The sequence below is a fragment of the Neopelma chrysocephalum genome, unplaced genomic scaffold, assembly GCF_003984885.1.
Source record: "Neopelma chrysocephalum unplaced genomic scaffold, ASM398488v2 Primary Assembly neopelma1_116, whole genome shotgun sequence".
NCBI lineage: Eukaryota > Metazoa > Chordata > Aves > Passeriformes > Pipridae > Neopelma > Neopelma chrysocephalum.
In genome coordinates, this window is record NW_020897778.1 from 271,534 (window position 1) to 289,997 (window position 18,464).

General features: G+C 39.2%; 1 protein-coding gene across 5 annotated transcripts in view; it reads left to right on the forward strand.

Moving 5' to 3' along the window:
- The window catches only part of CABIN1 (calcineurin binding protein 1), a 111,021-nt gene extending 93,651 nt beyond the window's left edge, over nt 1–17,370 (forward strand). For all 5 annotated transcript variants that reach the window (XM_027696837.1, XM_027696836.1, XM_027696839.1 and 2 more), the window contains exons 34-37: nt 1,853–2,144; nt 13,330–13,494; nt 15,262–15,488; nt 15,973–17,370. In XM_027696837.1, coding sequence (XP_027552638.1) covers nt 1,853–2,144; nt 13,330–13,494; nt 15,262–15,488; nt 15,973–16,116 — 828 coding nt within the window. In that variant the 3' untranslated portion in view covers nt 16,117–17,370. The remainder of the gene's footprint in view (nt 1–1,852; nt 2,145–13,329; nt 13,495–15,261; nt 15,489–15,972) is intronic.
- Nucleotides 17,371–18,464: the final 1,094 nt, after the last annotated feature.

An 18,464-nucleotide genomic window follows, 5' to 3' on the forward strand; every position in this document is an offset into this window, starting at 1 on the left:
CTGCGGAGTCAGCTCAGCTTTGAGCAGGAAGTTGGACTGGAGACCTCCAGAGGTCCTCTCCAGCAGGAGTTACCCCATGGTCTTACGCTCTTTCTCTCCCTAATAATTTTTCTTCTGAGTACCAGCCAAGTACTGCTGACTTACTTTCCGAGTGTCCTCTTTCTGTCTGGAAGTAGCTGTGCATTTTTATAGAAGTACAGTTTGAGATACAGATATATTTTTAACATCTGTGTACCTAAGTAGTAGTACCTTCATGTGTTTCTCGTGAAGAAACTTTGGATACAATACAAGCACAAATATGTCGGGTTCTACATCATGTATCGTGCAAGTTAATGAAGCGCATGAGTGTGAAGGGTTTTCCCTTTAAATCACAGCTGAAAACATTTCTTCTAGTGATCCCACTTCTGGCTTAAAGCTTTCTTCTGCAGTTTAATTTATATCAGGTTTGTGTGACCCATTTGTATGTGGAGACCTTTAATTTTGGAACTGATGCTTTAAGCTTCAGAAACTTGCAGCTTTCAGGGACAGAACAGACCTTTTTCTGATCCAGTATGGTAATTGTTGTGAATATAGCTGCTGTATTTTATTTTTTTGTGTACACATAGAATCTAGCAGGTTTTAATTGTATGCTTTTTAGAGATTGATTAATCAAGTTCAGGAACTTCAAAAATACATTCCACCAATTATTAAAAAAAAAAGTACTTGTGTTCTTCCCACCTTTGAATTTTAAATATGCATTTTCTCGAGCTGGAAGTTGCTCTGTTCTGTCAGTGAAATTCTACTGACTCTTCTGGCATTGTAATAAATCTTTGGTCATCTAGGACATTAGGGCCCAATTTGATTTTACATTTGCCAGCAGAACTCTGTTTCTATTTCAAACATTCATACTCTATCACCATGGTTAAAATGAGGGGGGTTTTTTTATGTTAGAGGTATGAGACAGACAATTAAACATCTGAGAATTCCGTTCAACCGTATCCTTTATGGTCCAATAAGTTTCCATTAAATGAAGACTGCAAAGAGTGTGAAATAAATGCTTTCTGTGGCCTCACAGGCAAGAATACTTTATTTGATTACTGATAACAATTATAGAGAAGATACTCATTTTATGGAGACTTTTGTTCCCTTCTTTGGTGAATTTATGTCCCCCTTCTACCTTCTGTCTATATAATAAATGACACTGTATTAAATTTTTAGCACTGGCTTTGGAGAAGAGCATTGCTCTTGGTGCCACTCCTATGTCTGCACAGGCAGCAACTCTCGCTGAGCCTGTTCCAATTGGACACCAGTGTTATTCAGTTCTGCAGTTACCAGGAATTTATGATTTGGGGTTAGGCTGATTGCTTATTTTACAAGCAAATACGTTTTTCTGCTTTCTCCATTTCTTCTCACATCATTCGCTAAGAATTATTTCTTGTAATAATTTGCAAAGTCTCCTAAAGCACTGCAGATCTGTTTGTTCTGGTCAAGCATTCGTTAACGTATTTTTAAATGAAATAAATGTGTTTCTGTTTATAGGAGGTTGTAACTCATGCATAATTACAGAGTTCAGAAAAGTGTGTTTTGTTGCGAGGGATGTGTTAAATAAAACTTTGTAAATGTGAATGTGGATAAGTGTTAAGGTGCTAGTTCGATAAACAGACCATAAAGAACAGAAAAATAATCCATAAAGGAGAAAAGATTTCTTTATAATAGTGATTGAGTCACTATTATGTTATTTCCACTTTAGAGAGAGTATTTTCTGTCTGTAAAATATTGTGCTGCTTGCAGCAGTCACTGAAGCAGGTAGAACACGCAGAATTACTGATGTTTCCTCACTGTCTCTGCCTGCCCTTTTTTTTTTTAAATGTAGTCCACAGGAGAAGCCCCCACAACCCCAAAGCATACGAAGGACAACAGAGAGAGCTTCTTCCCAGTAGCACCGGCCACGCTGCATCCTGCCCCAGTGAATCCAGACACTGTGACTCCTGAAAACCTCCTGAGACTGAACGACCTGCATTCCAAATCCAAACCAGCCTCTTCTTCTTCATCCTCTTCCTCCTCAGCATCTTCAGTACCTACATCCCAGGAGTCACACAGGGACACTGAGCACCTCCGAAGTCAAACTGCAGAGGCTGCACCCAGCATGAGTGAGATTGTCCGTGGTAAGTCTCAGCGAGACACAACGTTTTGGCCCCCTCTACTCAGTTTCCTAAGGCCACATGGTGAGTTAGTGCCCCAGTTCTGATTCTGGCCCATTTTCTGATCCCTAGACCACATTCAAAAGATTTTTGTCTTGGTCCTGAAATGGGTACATACATACCTACATAATTAATACATAACGTTAATTTGTAGGATAGATTAAAAGAGTCATCACTGTCTGTGTAATTTGTATGTGGAATCATGGAATAGCAGCCTAAAAATATTCATCTGTTTTAGAGAATTTAAGTCTCTAGCAGCATTAAAATTGAAATTGTTTTGCTTTCTTCAAAGAGTTGAGGATCTAGGCCTTTTACCTTCTTAAAAGATTTAAGGTATTTTAAAGTGATTACCATTGAAATAAATTGCTGGGCAGCCTACATCTGTCTTAGAAGTGCCTGATTAACGTAATTAGCTGCACAGTTCTCACTGCCCTGCATATATGTGTGGAGATATACAACACTGATGAACAAGATTCTACATGGTTCATAAAGCTAGTTTATCATCACTATTAGTTTTCGCATTTGAGAAAAGAAGCATCTGACAGGGCCAGAATGTTGGGAATATATTATTTATAGCCCTGGTGTGGTTATGTGCCAGGTTAGAGCACAGGAAAGGATTGAGAAACCGAACAAATGTTATTTATTCCATAGCACGATTGTGTGATTTGTTTATGACTGTGTTATGTAATTGGTCCTGTGCAGTTCTCTAGATGAGGAAAGAATCAAATTATAATGCTGTGGTTTGCTTTACTGCTGTCATGGCAGGCTGGCTTTTTAGCAGCCAAAAAGTCTCTGTGCAGGGCAGTACTGATCCCCTTTGGGGAACAAAGTAAGATTAGTCCCAATTTCAGACTTGCCTTGGGTGCCCAGAAGAGGTGGTTGTGCACATTTGTGGGCCATGGCGCACATTGAGGTGGCAGAGCACCTGCCATAGCCTGTACTTCTCGCAACCTTTGCAGAAACACTGTCTGAAAAAGCATCTGCTGCTGCCTGTGCTCACTCCATCTGTTCACAAGCCTGGGCCCTAGCACTACTCACAAAATGCCATAGACAGAGTCATAGGAGCCCAGATAAAAGTTATGAATGAACCATGTACAGAACAGGTATTGTGGAAAGTGATGGATGAAGATACAGTGGAAATAGTGTCCACATATGTGAGATGGGATGTTTCGTTAGTCTGGAATTGTGACTTTCTGAAGTCTCTATACTGTCTCTATAGTTCTGGTGTTTCATTTCTTTCCATAAGCAATCAGCCTTGGCATCTGAATGCACATAGTCTGAATTCATCATCAGTGAAGAGAAAATTAGGGAGAAATAGGTTTTCCCAATTTGCTAATCTCTGAGTATAGGACAAAATTGAAATTTAACATCTAGTATTAGCAGTTAGACTTTTATAATACAATTTTCCTTTTTCACAATTCCTAGGAGAGATTGTCTTGGGAGGGGAAGAAAGGAAAGGGGAGTGATAAGGAAGGAATGGCTTAGTCAATGTGTAAACCACATTAGTTATTGTCCTTGTGAAGCTAAAGAATGGAGTTTCATGGTGTCATAAGATATCCTGGCAAGCTTGTTCAACAGGGACTAATTTGGATTTGTGCCTAGACAAAAAGGGAGGAAAAAATGAATCCTCTGTGAAGTTGTTATACACTTACTTAGGAGAGTGGTGTAGGAATGACAATGCAGATAGGAACTCAAGCATTCTTTTGGCTTTCAAACAAAACTCCCGAGCATTTCTGACGTGCAGTTCCCCAGGCCACATCACAGTGATTGGAACATTTATTTGAATCTTTTGACTTCCTAAGCTTTGTTAGGGTTGTAGAGTTACATATTTTTCTTTCTTCTTTCATGCTTTCTATACATCATCTTGGTTGAGGGAGATGGAAGGGTTAGCTGCCAGAATTACACTCCTGAAACTGTCTGAAGATCAAGAGGGTCTCTCTGCAAAGCTGAATGCCTGTGTTGTATCTGGCTTTCTGGCTCTCAGACCTACCTGACAGGTCTTTTCTCTAGCTGAGAGAGACACCAATTACTGCTGTGTCCTTATGTCTTTTTAGTTCTCCTACCTTTACATGTGCCTCCTCTAAAAAGAATTATTTATAATTCTGTTACAACCCTTTTTTCATCTGCCTTCCATTAGTTCTGTTTGTGTAAAAACTCCTCCCATTTTTGAAGCAAACTGTTTTCATCTTTTTTGTCTCATCACCTCCTCCTGTATCTATTGGTTCATGTGAAAGTATTCCACATCAGAGAGTATTAGCTGCTTTTATTTTCTGTGATTTCACCCAGAAGAAGGAATGGTTTTCCAAGCAATGTTGATGCTATGCCACTCATTTCTTATGTAAATATTTTACTGAGATTTTATCTAGTACATTACTAACATGACTACAAAATACAGCATGATGGAGTCCAGCAGCAGAGTGATAATAGTGGTAGTTTCCTACATTTAGGCATAAATGTACTTAGGACTATTTGCCTCTGTGGCTCAGCCTAAAATTTTCTCTGGAGAAACTAAAATAGGACAATTAAGGTAAATTCCCTCCAGCCTGTCACAGTGTTCCAGTATTATACTGTCCTAAATTGCTGAAAAATCTTGACATTTTCTTCCTCTTCACTGTCCTTATTCTGATAAGGAATGAACAGTAAAACGTTCATATTTGACTTCTGATACTAAAAGAAGGCTTTTGTACTTGGAATTATTTAAAGTTCTGTGTTTTGTTTAAAGCCAGTTATCTAGCAAGTTGGAATATAAAATCAGAGTAGAAGAGTAACACTCCCCCACTATTAAATTTTTGTCCATTTAAGGCCTAAGCATTTCAATATAAAAGCAAGGTCATGATATAGCTGTCCAAACTAAGAAATTCAGAGCTAGGGAAGACAATTCTTTGTGTTGTGCAGGGAAGTGGCACTCCATAAGCCATGTGAATATCCTGCTGTAATTTCACATGTTTGTTACCTAGGCACAACAGGGCAAGCAGAGGTGTAAATATAGTTCAACCTGTAAAACTTTTAAAGTTTCAGAAGCACAAGTGAGGACAGTTGTGTGGAAAGGTGAGTAGACTATTGTATAGCAGGCAATGAAATTAAATTGTTTAAGTGTGTGTGGGCAGCAGCAGACTCTCTGAAAGACAGATGTTCCAATTAAAGATGGTTTTTGAAGTGAGAAGTCCTAAGAATTCAGTAACAATATTGGAATATGACATCCTGTAGGCTAACTGGGTGCTGGAGTCATAAGAATACTTTCAGGTGTAAGGAGCATCTTTTTCCCAGAACTCTGGGACTTAGTTTATTTTAACAACTGATATACAACCTTAGGCTGGTAGTGAGTTCTCAGAAGACTGAGGCAGTTTACATAAGGCATTAGTAAAGAGCATGTCAACATTGCATTGACAGCATCTGTCTTTGTATTAAAGCAGTGCATGGCACAAGGGTTCACCTGGATTCCTGGATTCACTGATCCCCAGACATCAGTGGGCATCCACAATTCCTGTTTCTGTCAGAATGAAATAGTGGAGATTGTAGGTTGCCATCTTTAGTTGAGCTTAACTGCATACTGATCTCAGTGTCTCCTCAGTTTGCTTGTCATAAATTTCTGAAGACAAACACAGATTTTAAGAGCCTCTAGTTCTGTGTACTGAGAACTTTCTGCTTACGCAAAATGCCCAAAGTTATTTGGCCCTGTTGGCCATGCCTTATTTTGACTATGCATTTCAATTCAAACTTTCAGGTACTTTTTAAATGACTGTAACATTCAACCCTCTAATTGCAATCAGTGTCTTACTTTGCTTTTTCTGCCGAGCTCTAAATTATGCTTTATAGCACAGAATTCTTCTCGACAGATGGCACAAAAAAGCTGAAGCACAGAAAGTTAGGCTGGCCGAGGACCTGTGGCCTCATAGGAGCCATATTGCAGGTTCCTAGCATGAAGGTTCTCTCTTAAATGCACATGTTCTACTCTGTTTTCTTGTGTCACTTGTGTGCATCTTACTTTCATAACTTTCTCCTTCATTTCCAATGTTGACTTGTCCTGGTTTTTTTGATAGCTGTCTTCCTCAGTTTCCAAGGCTTTAAAAACTCTTCTTTAAATACTTGTGGCCCCACACCATTGGTACTATCCCACCTACCTGCCCACCTGTTAGCAACTGCAGAGTCATTAACAAAAATCACCCAGGCTGCCTCCAGCGAGCTCTGCATTTGATCTCTCTGATCTCTTTGGCCTCCTCAGCATTGGTATTTTCACTTCCCCTTGTCTGATCCGTGCTTTTCTTGAGGCTTTTTTATTTTTCACAATGGGTGAGCTCTGAAAACAACTTCACCTGCTGAATGCCAGCAGGGGTTTCCTGTTTGTGAATGACTTCTTAATTCCTTTTTGCTGAGTGCTCAGGCAGTACCAGCCAGTCATGTCTTTCTCTTCCCTTTGTGTGCTGATTTGCCTTCTGTTGAAACAAAGTCATTCCAGAAGAGTTTTTCAGTACACTTAATGTCTGTTTCTGATCTCTACACTTCAAATTTCTTAAGTTTTATTTATTCAGTCCAATGCTGTGCAGAAAATCCTTTGACATTAAAACTGTTGTCATTTTTATGCACCTGTGTTGGGTCAGTAAGAACAAATAGGACAGGGGTGGCAGCTGGCCAAATGTGACTTGTTATGTTGTGAAGCCAGGGGTTTAGTGCAGTTAGAGCAGGTTTGTGGTCTGAAAGGCTCTCTAGCCCTGTGCACCCTCGGATTCCCCTGAAAATCCTGGGGAGGCACTGGCCTGTGGATGCCTTACACTAATGAGGCACATTTTTTGGAGACCTTTTGTAGAAGAACAGGGTAAAATGGTTACATTACAATATGTTTCAGTTTCATTAGTTTTAGATTGCTGTCAGTGGCATAAAATTTACATACGTTCCTGCACAAGGAAAGACTGAAGAGAGCTGTAGTTGTAAGCCTTCTGCACAGGTATTGCATTGCTTACAAAATTCTTAGAAAATTGTGGGGTGCCATTATATTAATTTAAGAGATTTTTCTACCAGCTGCTTTTGCTAATTTCATCGTGCTTAGCTGGCTCTCAGAGCAGAGGAGGGTGAAATATTGATGGTGAAGGAAAGGTCTTACGGCTTTCGTGATAACTGGTACAGAAAATTCAGAAGCAGTAGACTGCAAATGAGTGACTGTTCTATCCAGAGGTGCTGCTGTGTGGTGCTCTCCAAGCGATGTGTGCTTGCTGAGTCAGACACTAAACACAGATATCAATTAGCTGTGTTTTTATGGTGCCTTTTGAAAGTTCATGTAGTTGACTATCAAAGTGTTGCCTTTTGGATCTAGGCCCATTGTTTGTTCTTTTAAATTGAAGTTTTGTTTTGCTTAAAAGAACAAGAGAGGGAAATTTATTATTGAACTTCTGGGCCTTTCTTTACCAGCATGCGTGCCAGCTTTCTGCACCTCTAGGACACTTGGTGGTGGCAGGAAATGTTTTTGGACACAGAAATTCCACTGTCTGTGCTGTTAGACTGGCCCCAGTGTGACTGTTAGAGGGACCTGATAGCTTGGAAGTTAGTATGGGCCAGGGACTATTTTCAGGAAGCACTTTCACAGCAGCATTGTGTTTTAATCTCATTAATGTTGTTCTGTGACAGCTGAGCTCAGTATTAGGAGGCATTTTGGGATATGTCTCATAATTGTGCAGTACCCTCTCCCTGCTCAGGACCCTAGTGATAAATATAGCAGTGTGCCATGCTATTGCAGTGAGAACTTCTGTTCACCAGACTGCTTGAATTTCTCTCCTTTCAGAGGGCAATAGAACTCGTGTTCTGCAGCTTTTCACTGCCAAAAGTACTCTGATGCTTAATTTTTAACATACGACTTTGTGTTGGCTTTCAATGTAATTTCCTGAATTTGGCATTTCAAGTCAAATACTTATTTCTACAGCTATAACTTGGTGGTGGTTTTTTAGAAATAAATTTCATGGCAGGATATTCGGAATGAATGTAGAGAAAGAAAATGTGTAAGGAAAGGCTATCAAATATACCTGCCACATCATGAGCTAGGTAGTCTCACTGCTTGCTGTGGTGTGATGCCTCATGGCTGATATTCCCATTGTTTCTGTTGGTCAGCATCCTTCACTGTGTTTACTGAACCAACCTGTGTTCCAGTGCAGTCTTTCCATGGACTCAGTAGCACAGTTTATGAGGAAACTCTGAGCTCCTTCAAATTCAAGCTTTCCATGGCCTTTGCAACTGCTGTGTGGGGAAAAAAGCTGTATTAATTCCCAGCTGGAGGGCAAGGCAGATGGAATACAGAAAATGAATTGTTTTCACATTAGTGCTATTCTTTGGAAATGTCTAAGATACTTAGTCCAGTATGTCAGGGAGCAAAGGATTGGACCTGTTTCCATTGCCATGAAAAAAGTCTCCACATTATATGGTAAATGAGTTCTGAGAGCAATTGCTGTGGGTGGCAAGTAAAATACAGAGTAAACCAGTTGTTACTGGAACTAGAAAGATAAGCATATCCTAGAGTCTATAGGGACACAGAATTCAATCCTTTCTCTTTTGAAGTGGTTGGATGGCAAGGTAGTACTGATCTGCTAAATCACACTGATGTATTTTCAGACTTTTTTTCTTGACACAGAGCTGCTGGGGGAAGGTGTTTTGCAGAGGGGTGAAGGCAAGTAGTGCAAGTGCTTTACTTAAGTACTTCAGGTTGTTGTCTGTTCATTTCTCTTTGTATTTTTTTTTTTGAAACCATGTTAGTATTCAGTCCTGGAGTTCAAAGCTCAGCTCCTTCCTCTTTCATACAATGAAATGCGGCTTTGTGCATGCACTGTGTGTTACTGAACATATCCGTGCTGTAATACTTCAAACTGCTTCCGTCAGAAACTGGAAGACATTTTTTTCCAGGTGCTAGTCACATTTTCTAGGCTTGTCTTCCAGTTGTCATGTAAGAGGTTTAACTGCATGACTAAAGGATTTTTTTTGAAATTCCACATAAAATGTTTTATAACACTAATGTTAATGTCTCTCATACCTGACAGCATGATGAAATCAAATGATTAAGTGTTCAGTGCAGAGAGACCAGAGCAGCTGTTTACTGGTTACAGCACTACTGCTTCTAAACTTTCTCCACATCTGCAAATTTCCAAGTGATTAGTTTTGCCAGTGCTGCTTCTCATTTTAGATACATCAGAACAGCAAAGTGAACGGTCTCAGTATAAAAACGGTTGCAGGATTGTATAACCTGTGTGTTTATAGTGCGTGGATGTATGTATGTAGTATATTCTGTGTATAAAGAGAGACGGGGAGAGGATATTAACTGTGATGAAGTCATGAACCCAGCGCCCGCTATAGGCATCTGCAAACACTGGTTGCCCTGGCAACAAGTGGGAAGAGGTTGGAGAGGAAAGCTGGAGTAGGTTGTTGCACTGAATTGTTGTCAGCTTGTTTCTTCCTCACTAAAGCAGGGAGATGTTGAAAGGTATGATGTCCCTCTTTCTCTGCGTGTACTATTTTATATGTATTTAGGCAGTTGTTGGGAGAGGGAAGGCTAAAAAAAATCCTTGTAATGCAGCTCGTTTGGAGATGAACTTTTCAATATCAATAGTGATGTGCATTGCAAATCTGTGCTTTTCTCTGTGTGTTTAATTTCTGTGTGTTGTGCTGTAAGGTGAGAGTGCTAAATGGGTCTCCAGAGTACAGTACCTGTCCCGTCCTCAGCCTAGCGACAAGTGTCTGTTGCATATTACGTCTTCAGAAACTGAATTTATTTTAACCTGGGTTTGTAGAGCTAATGTTTGAAAATCTGCCAGGACAGTACAAGTACTGGGTAATACCAAAAGATTTATTAACTGATATTAAATCTGAGCTTCTGAACACCTTCAGAATGTGCTGCACTTATATTCTTGTGTTCTGGTACTTGTGCAGAATATTGTGGCTCATGAGTTAGTGGAGTCTTTACCTCCCTGGGGAAAGTTTTTATTAGAAGAACTAGGACATTATGTTCGGGGCTATAACAGCATCTTCCTCAAGACAAATATCAAGATATTCTCTTCAGAAATTTGTTTTAGACAAATAATAAAGAGATCCAATTGTATATATCTTCTTGATTGTCCTTCTCTGTTTTGACCTTTTTGTCTGTAATGAAAAAAAATAGAACAAATATCTATGCAGTATAAAAGTATGAATAGTATCAGTTGTGATACATATCCCTGCAACAATTTTTTCTTTTTTTTTTCAAGATTTCTAAAAAATATTTTGTTCATTAACTTTATTTTTAACTTAGAAGTAATGCTACTCAAGTGATTTATTTTAAAAAAAAATTAAAATTATAGTCCAGAAAGAATTAAGTGTATGACCCAATCAGGGGATAGAATTCTGTGACTGTATTTAACATCTCTGACAGCAAGGGATTGATTAACAGGCAGTGGTTCTTGATTTCTCATGTACTGAAAGGCACAGCCTAATAGAATATTAACAAGTGTTGTTTGCAGAAGTGCAGTGATAGAAATACACACTTAGTGTGCCAGGCTCCTGCCTTTTCATTTTCATGTACTTCTACATTAAAAATGGCTGACAGATAATTTTATTCAAATTTTAATCTAATTTTACTACACTGTAAAAGTGCATCTTGAAAACTTAACAAAAATATGATATGGAAGGTGAAGATTAAATAATATAGACTGATAGCAGTCTTGTAGCATCTTCCTAGCAATAGGCTGCTTGAAAGAGCTTTAGTCAGTGGGGCATAATTTGGTTAAAATAAAGTACAGCAAATCAATTTAAGCAATAATATATCTTACAATTAAACAAATATTGTAATCAGCATAAGAGGTAGAGTTTTGTCATTAAACAATAATGCAAATCACAGCTCTTATTCTGAATTGTGAACTAATAAGTCCCTAATGTAGTTTAGTAGTTGTGTACTTACAAAACTGCTCTCTGTTAGCAGTACAGCTGAAGCTGTAGGATTTGCAGTTTATTTGTATATAGTTTTGTACCTGCTAAGTTAATTGCTGGTTTGTATTCATGGTTAATAAGTGGATAAGAAAGATTCTGTTAGTACTTACCCGAGATACTTAAGACTGTGATTCTGGAGTGTTGGAGTAAGTTAAAAAGCAGTTGACTTCTTAGCTGTCTTGTAGAGTAATCTTCTGAAATCATCATTTTCATCTTGCCTTTCTTCAAATATTGGTGTAGTGTTTCTTTCTATCTTTTGATCAAGTGTCTTGAAGCCATTTCAGTGTGGGAGTCTTCTGGGTTTGGAGTGCAGCCTGTCGTCAGGCTCTGGCACTGTAATGGGATATGTGTGTGTTGGCTTCAGGCCACATTAGGGCTGATCCTCCTTCCTACAGGCTCTTGTACTTTGTCATTGTGGTTAAATGGTTTCTGTGTCTGGTGTAAATGGCAGGCAACACCCAGAGTGATCCTTCACTGTCCTCTGCTTCTTCAGCAGGGAAACAATGAATTAGGATTTTCCTAGTCAAGATCCCTGACTGAGCACTTCCTTCTGTGTTGTTTTGAAGCTGATCTGGTCTATTAATACATGTACAGATGCAACTATTATTTTCCTACTTCCAATGCTGTATTTTGAAGTATCCAGAGAGAAATGTGCAAGAGAGTGCTGAGAATTCTTCTGCATTAGACCTTTCCATTTTGTGCTTGATAGTGAGTGGAACATCACAGAACAGAAGCTGCCTGTGATTTGTGCTGTAGTGGGTGACCTTTCCTTTTCGGGAACTATTGGAGAATTTTCTGCAAGCAATCTCATTTATCCTAAAGCTTATATGGGCTTTCAGCTACAAGTTTAGATGATGGGTTCTTTTCTTTACCAATGAAAATTAGTGGATGAAAGAACTTACAGCCTGCTTTGGTAAGCTTTTATTTCGTACAAGTTATTCAAAAACCATAGAAAGTCTAATTCTTTTAAAAAGTTGCGTTTTTTAAACTGCATTGATCTGATGTTAAGCTGTTATGTTGTCTTAAGCAGTTTCTGCAAGGGGAACTCTCAAACAGGAGAATATTACCATGGTAAATTCCAAGTTCTTGTCTATATTGGTAAAGATGGAGAAGTGTTTTCAACACTTGAGTGGGTGGGAGCATTTTTCCAATGAGGAAAAATTAAAATATGTGTTCCTTTTTAAGACGTTGCACTGTCAAAATCCTAAATTACTTTAGAGCATGGACATACAAAGAATTTCAGAGCAAGTGAGACTGTGAATATCCATTGCATCTGCTGGTCTGTGATAGCTGCCTGTGCACACCTTAGCCTGTGTAAATATAAGGTGATTCAAATTAGACTAGACAGCCTGTTGTTTTTGAAGGATGTCTTCATTTTTAGGAGAGAATAAAAGCTTGTTTGTGTGACCATAGCCTTGAAAGGCTTGCTGCTGTTTGTCTGCCCTTTCCAGAAAGGGCACCAGTAGCTCTTGGTAGCTCAGTGAAAATTACTCCTGTTATGGACAATATGCAGCTCAGTGTGTAAGAAAGGTGGTTTAACACAGCTGGTGCATAATAATGAGATTGTACACACACATGCATGGGTTCAGAGTCACAAACACCCCAAGTTCTAGAATAGCAGAAAGTGGGAATTTTAGGTTAATGTATTTATGGAGTTACAGTGGACATATCAGTGAAATGTGGGCATTCAGTAGAACTTGATATTGGTTTCATGAAAAATGGCTTTGACCCTGTTATTCCATGTTTACAGTAATTAATCTTACTTAGCAGTGAGCTAAGTCAGTGTAGGATGTACCTGTGATTGTAGATCAGAGGGAGACCCATTGATCACAGCTGGCTCATCGTTAAGGGTGATGGATTTTGCTCTGCACATGTGGCAGGTGTTCCAACCCTCCCATCTCCAAAGGAACTGCTCAGTTGCACATGTTTTTGCACATGTGCAGAGATAACAAAATTTTATACACAAAATTTTTTCTTTTGCTTTTTAAATGACATTTACATTTTTCCAAGAGTTTGAATTGATGGTACCAAGTATGAAAAAGTTGGTATTGCCTTCTCAGCTTCACGGTATTTAATTTCACTCAGTCATGTAATGAAGAATAGAGCAAGGGTTAAAAAAAATTTTTCTACCAGTTGGTTAGACAGCAAAAGAATTGAGGCTTAGGAGAGAGATCAGGATGTCTCTTAATCTGTGAATTATATTTCATTACTAAAGAGGAAGAAGAGCTTGAAGTGCCTTTGGAGGGGCTTGGATTTCAGCAGCAGGAGTCACGGCTTTGTCAGCAGATGAAAATGGCTACTGTTGCACCATCACCAGAGCCTGTTTGCTGGCAAGTGGAGTCCGTGACCAGCACAAATTCAGGACATGTTTGTACCCCAGGTATGAGCTTCCTGTGCTTCAGGGAATTCTGAAATGGGGTGGTGAGCTGTGGATCAATCTGTAGGCATTGATCAATTGGATAGTTGGTATTGATATTCCTCAGTTTCTCTGCTTGCCTTCCAGTCAAGTATTCCAGAGTTTAGAGGCATTCCTGGCCATGTCCCAGCTTCCTGGGCAAGTGCCTTGTCACCCCTTAATGGTAATTCTCTTTAGTGCATGTCTTGCATGCTAAATATTACCATGGCAGCAAAGCCAAGTGAAAAAACCTCCCAGTACCAGGCTATCAAGCAGTGTGGTTTGTGCATCCTTTAAAGTAGAATTTTTCTTTTAATTGAAATCTTGCATGGGGCAGTATGATAACACTTTGGATTACACTATTGGAATATTTAGCAGAAGGAAACGATTCTTCACAAAACCTGACTCAATCTGAGTAATCATAAAAACCAGCATTATAGTAGTTAATGTGTTCTATCCCTCCTCTGCCCTCTCCCAAGGGAAGTAAGAGTTGGTGTTTTAATTGTAAAAATGTAAAACCTGGTATTTCAGGCAAGCATAATCTAGATATTTATGTATGAGGTATGTTTTTCCTTATTTGTGAGAGGCAGATTATCCTGTGTCTGAGTACTGTCTGAAAGGATTGACTGCCCATGGAGATGGGTCACTGACCTTGATGGAAAGCTGTGCCTCATCTGTCGTGGCAGCTCTTGCATTCCTGTGCACAGTTGAGAACATAAAATTCAATTTTACATCCCTTAGTACTTGGTTCTACTGCTGCTTGTTTCTCAGGGTAGTATTAGGAAACTGGCATTTTATTTTGCTGTGTATAAGTGGCTGTGTCCATTCCAGAAATCTGCTAGAGCTGGATTTGACAATACTGCATCTGAAAAAATGTATATGAGCACTTGTCATTATTACCAGACTGAGAAAGGCTCTGGTGTTTTCATTTATACAGCTTCTTAAAAAAATAATTTTGACTCCATATGAAGTAGCATTATTAGTAAGGAATATCTTTTAACAAATTTTTAATGGGAAAGTGTTGTCACCTCCTGGTTATTGGTGTGTATGTATTACTTTGTAATGTGATAGTGCCTAGGGAATGGCTGGAGCCTTCTTATGAGATGTACTTAACTAACTCTCTGAGCAAGTTTGGATTGTAAAGACCACAAGCTGAGACACTTGGGAATAACGTGGAAATGATGCTAACTAGTGTGGGAGACAGCAGCATGAGCACACCACGGAGGGTTTTATGGCAGGATTTGAAGAGAATAATGAGGAAATTTTGACGAGTGTTACCATATATTCTTCTTAAATTGTTGAGGCGTTCCTCTCTCAAGAGGCAGCGCTGTGGTGGAGGAAATAAAGACTCAAAACTGAAGCTAAGGAGCTTTATTTATTGCTTTACAGAATGGAGGGAGAGAGAGAGAATGCAAAGATGAGATGATTGTATCTGAAACAAGTGGGAGGATGGTGTTTGTAGTGGCCTTCTAACTAGGTGCAGGTGGGTCAGTGTTACACTGCCACTTGTCATGCTTGGTCAGATTGAGTTTGTGCTGTCCAGTAAGATATTTTTGAATTATTACTGGTTTCCAGTTGTCATTATACAATCTTGAGGCAATTTCTTCTGGTTATAAGCTTTGATTTGTGCAAGGCTTGGAAAGAGGCCTTTTGAGCCAGCCATATGTCTAACAATGAACTCTTCCCTCTTCTTTGACACCTGAAATCCTAGATAACTTTCTAACATGTTTTTTCTTCCTGTTTTCTGTTTAGCCTCCAGTTCCAAGCCTGAACTCAGCTCCAGTTCACAGACTTTGGGAAGTCAGCAGAACAAGACAGATGGCACCCGAGTAAAAACTCGCGTTCTGCCCAACATGCCAAAGCTTTTCATACCTTCATCTGTCACCAAATTTCCACCTGAGATCACTGTCACTCCACCCACTCCCACCCTCCTTTCTCCAAAGGGCAGCATTTCAGAAGAGACCAAGCAAAAATTAAAGGTAATAAAAGGGAAACAGTAATTTTTTTAGATTATTGTTTTTATCTTAATTCTCCCCTCAATAAAATACTTGTATGAAAGAAGCAGCAGTTCATAACCAGAGGCAGTATAAGTAGTGGAAGAAGGTGGTACCTGTTACCTACAGGAGCCAGTTTTTTAAGGACTGGTGAAATATTGGCCGTGGGTGAAATCAGAGCTATTCTAGTCCTTATCCCTTTTCTGAATTGGAAGGAATTACAAAAATGGCTGAGTGAGCCAGTGCAGCCATTGCAATTCTTAGGTTAGTGGAAGCTACCAGAACATTAACTGTGGGGAAGCCCTCTGGTAAATGTCATATTGTTTCACATTAGAATATCATATCTTTCATAGAAGTAAGAGAGCTATTGAATGTGAAGGAATAAGGACCAGTGGGCTTTTATCCCTGTGATCATGGGTTTATCCTGACTATTTAGCAATATATTCTCTCTCTCTCTTTTTGGGATCAGTCTGCTATTTTGTCTGCTCAGTCTGCAGCGAATGTAAAGAAGGAGAGCCTTTGTCAGCCAGCTTTGGAAATCTTAGAGACCTCAAGCCAGGAATCCTCACTGGAAAGTGATACTGATGAAGATGATGACTACATGGACATATGAATGAATTCTGGCCATCATCAACACCAACCATATAACCATCTTCTTGTTGCCAGCATCCCTGGGAGTTGAAACATCTTCATTGGCATTACTCTCCATTTAATTGGCATCATTGTGTTCTTCACTTTCATTACCTTTGTTGTCACCACAACCACTTGTATTGCCTTCAAAATCTTCTCCCCATCATGGTGCTTGACGGAAAGACTGATTGTTTACCAGGAAGTTAATTAACTTGGATCACGCTGTCACCATTAACTGCAGTAAACACAAGGATGTTTTGTGCTGCAATTCATATCTCTCTACTGCTCCTGCTTCTTCAAACCAGAGCTTTGGGAGTCACTCAGTAGCTCTTTTCTATAGCATTTTCTTCCTTTTAGTTGTCTTGCATTTTTCCCTCTAGCTAAGTTTTTCTCCCAGTAATTCAGCAACCTGATGTCTGTCTAACCATGCCATGATTAGTCCAACAGCTCCTTTTAAGGTGAATGGAGTAGGAAAAATTTACTGAGCTGGTATAATTGCATCAAGAAAGTCTGTAGCTTTGTCATAGGGCAAGGAGGGTGAGCTGAGAGTCTGTCAGCTCCTTCACACTGCTGAGTGTTTTGCTGGAATTTGACTCAGTGACAACGGACAAAAGAACCAGCTTTTCCAGGCAGACAGAGAGAGCTTGGTCTCCTGTTTGTGCTCATTTCGCACCAATGTATGAGGTCCAGCAAAAATTATCTACCTGAATGTTGGCTTAAAGAACTGATCTTTCCAGAATTGTCTTACAGTCCTTTCTCTTCTAATGCCTTGGACAAGCATTTTGAATTGGGGGCTAGATGATATTTTTATGGTGGTATTGAAAAAAACTTGAAAGATTTCAGTACCATTTCAGTACCATTTCAGTAATGTCTGTTTTTTACAGAATGACACGAAAAGGTGTTTTTTATCTATCTGCAGAGGGACTGCTCACAGTTATTTATATGAGAAAATAATGGTAACAAAGATCCTCTTTTTTTTTCTACTGAATGTTAACTTTGTAAAATAATGAATGCAAACCATGCAAAAAAAAATACGTCACACACTATATATACACACGCGTGCGCCCACACACATATATATATGTGTATGTACATATATATATGTATGTATATGAAAACAGAAGTGCATACAGCTTGCAATGTCGGATTTCTTTGTGGTTGGGGGGGTTGGTTTTCTGTAAAATGCAGAGCTTTGTATAAACTTTTGGGGTTTTTTTCTAATAAAGTTGAAATGTACTGTTGTCTCTTGTTTGTTTGAGAGGGCACAAGGTACCATGGTTCTGGAAAGAGTGCTACTCCTCTTTCCTTTTATTTCTTGGGTAAGAAAGAAGGGGTTGGGGGGACATGATGGAAGGCTCTTTGTTTTCTGAAGACTGCCAGAGCTCTTGGGGTGAGTTTGGTCTGTGTGACCCAGGACCCAGGTCAGCCAGTGTTGCCAAGATTGCCTGCAACAGGTTCACTTCCCCATCAAGACATGATGTGAATTCTTTTTCACCCATCCTGGTATCTCTGATTGCTGATGAACAACACAAGGGGGAAGGCATCACGTGGGGAGCGGAATCACATAGAATATTTGGCTGTACAGACTAGCACTTAATGCACTATTACAGTGATTAATCTCCCTGACTGTAGGAATGGCAAATGGACTGCGGATAAAAAGAAGCAGCATCAAACTTTGCATTGCAAGTTTATTCTCATATTCTGGGGTTTTTGTTTTGAACAAAATGTAGTTTATAAGCAAGTGAGCACATTCATTTTGGAGGTATTAGCAACTGTTTGTGTAACTTGTTCTCTTAATAGGTGAGGTGAATGCAGTTGATGTGGAAAAGGTGAGGCAGCTGAATGGTAAAAGCAAACGTATTTTCAGTGTTTGCTCTTTAATTTGCAGTGTATAGAATACTGTGTAGTCATTGACTGGTAAAAGGCTGAGGGACCTTTAGATAATCAAGTATGATCTTCAGGTTTTTTAAAAGAAAGCATAGGAAAACATCAGCTTCTTACGAGAAATAGAAAACAACAGTGAGGATGTTTTTGAATAGGGCTTTTTCAAATGGAACAGACTACACAGATTTTTTGGCTAATGTATATTCTTAAGTGTATTGCTAACTTAAAGATCACATTTAAATTCTTAGGTCCACACTTTACCATGGTTTGATGTATAAAGCATTTCATTTTCTTAATTGAATCCATTGCTAAAATTGGTTCTTTTGTTATTCTTAAGGATTCCTTGGCATTAAGCTTTTTGCCTTTTTTTTTTTTCTCCAGAGCTTCCTAAAATGCCTGGTCTTGAGTTTTCTTTTGGCTTCTAGTCCTGCTTTTTGAGAAGGATTT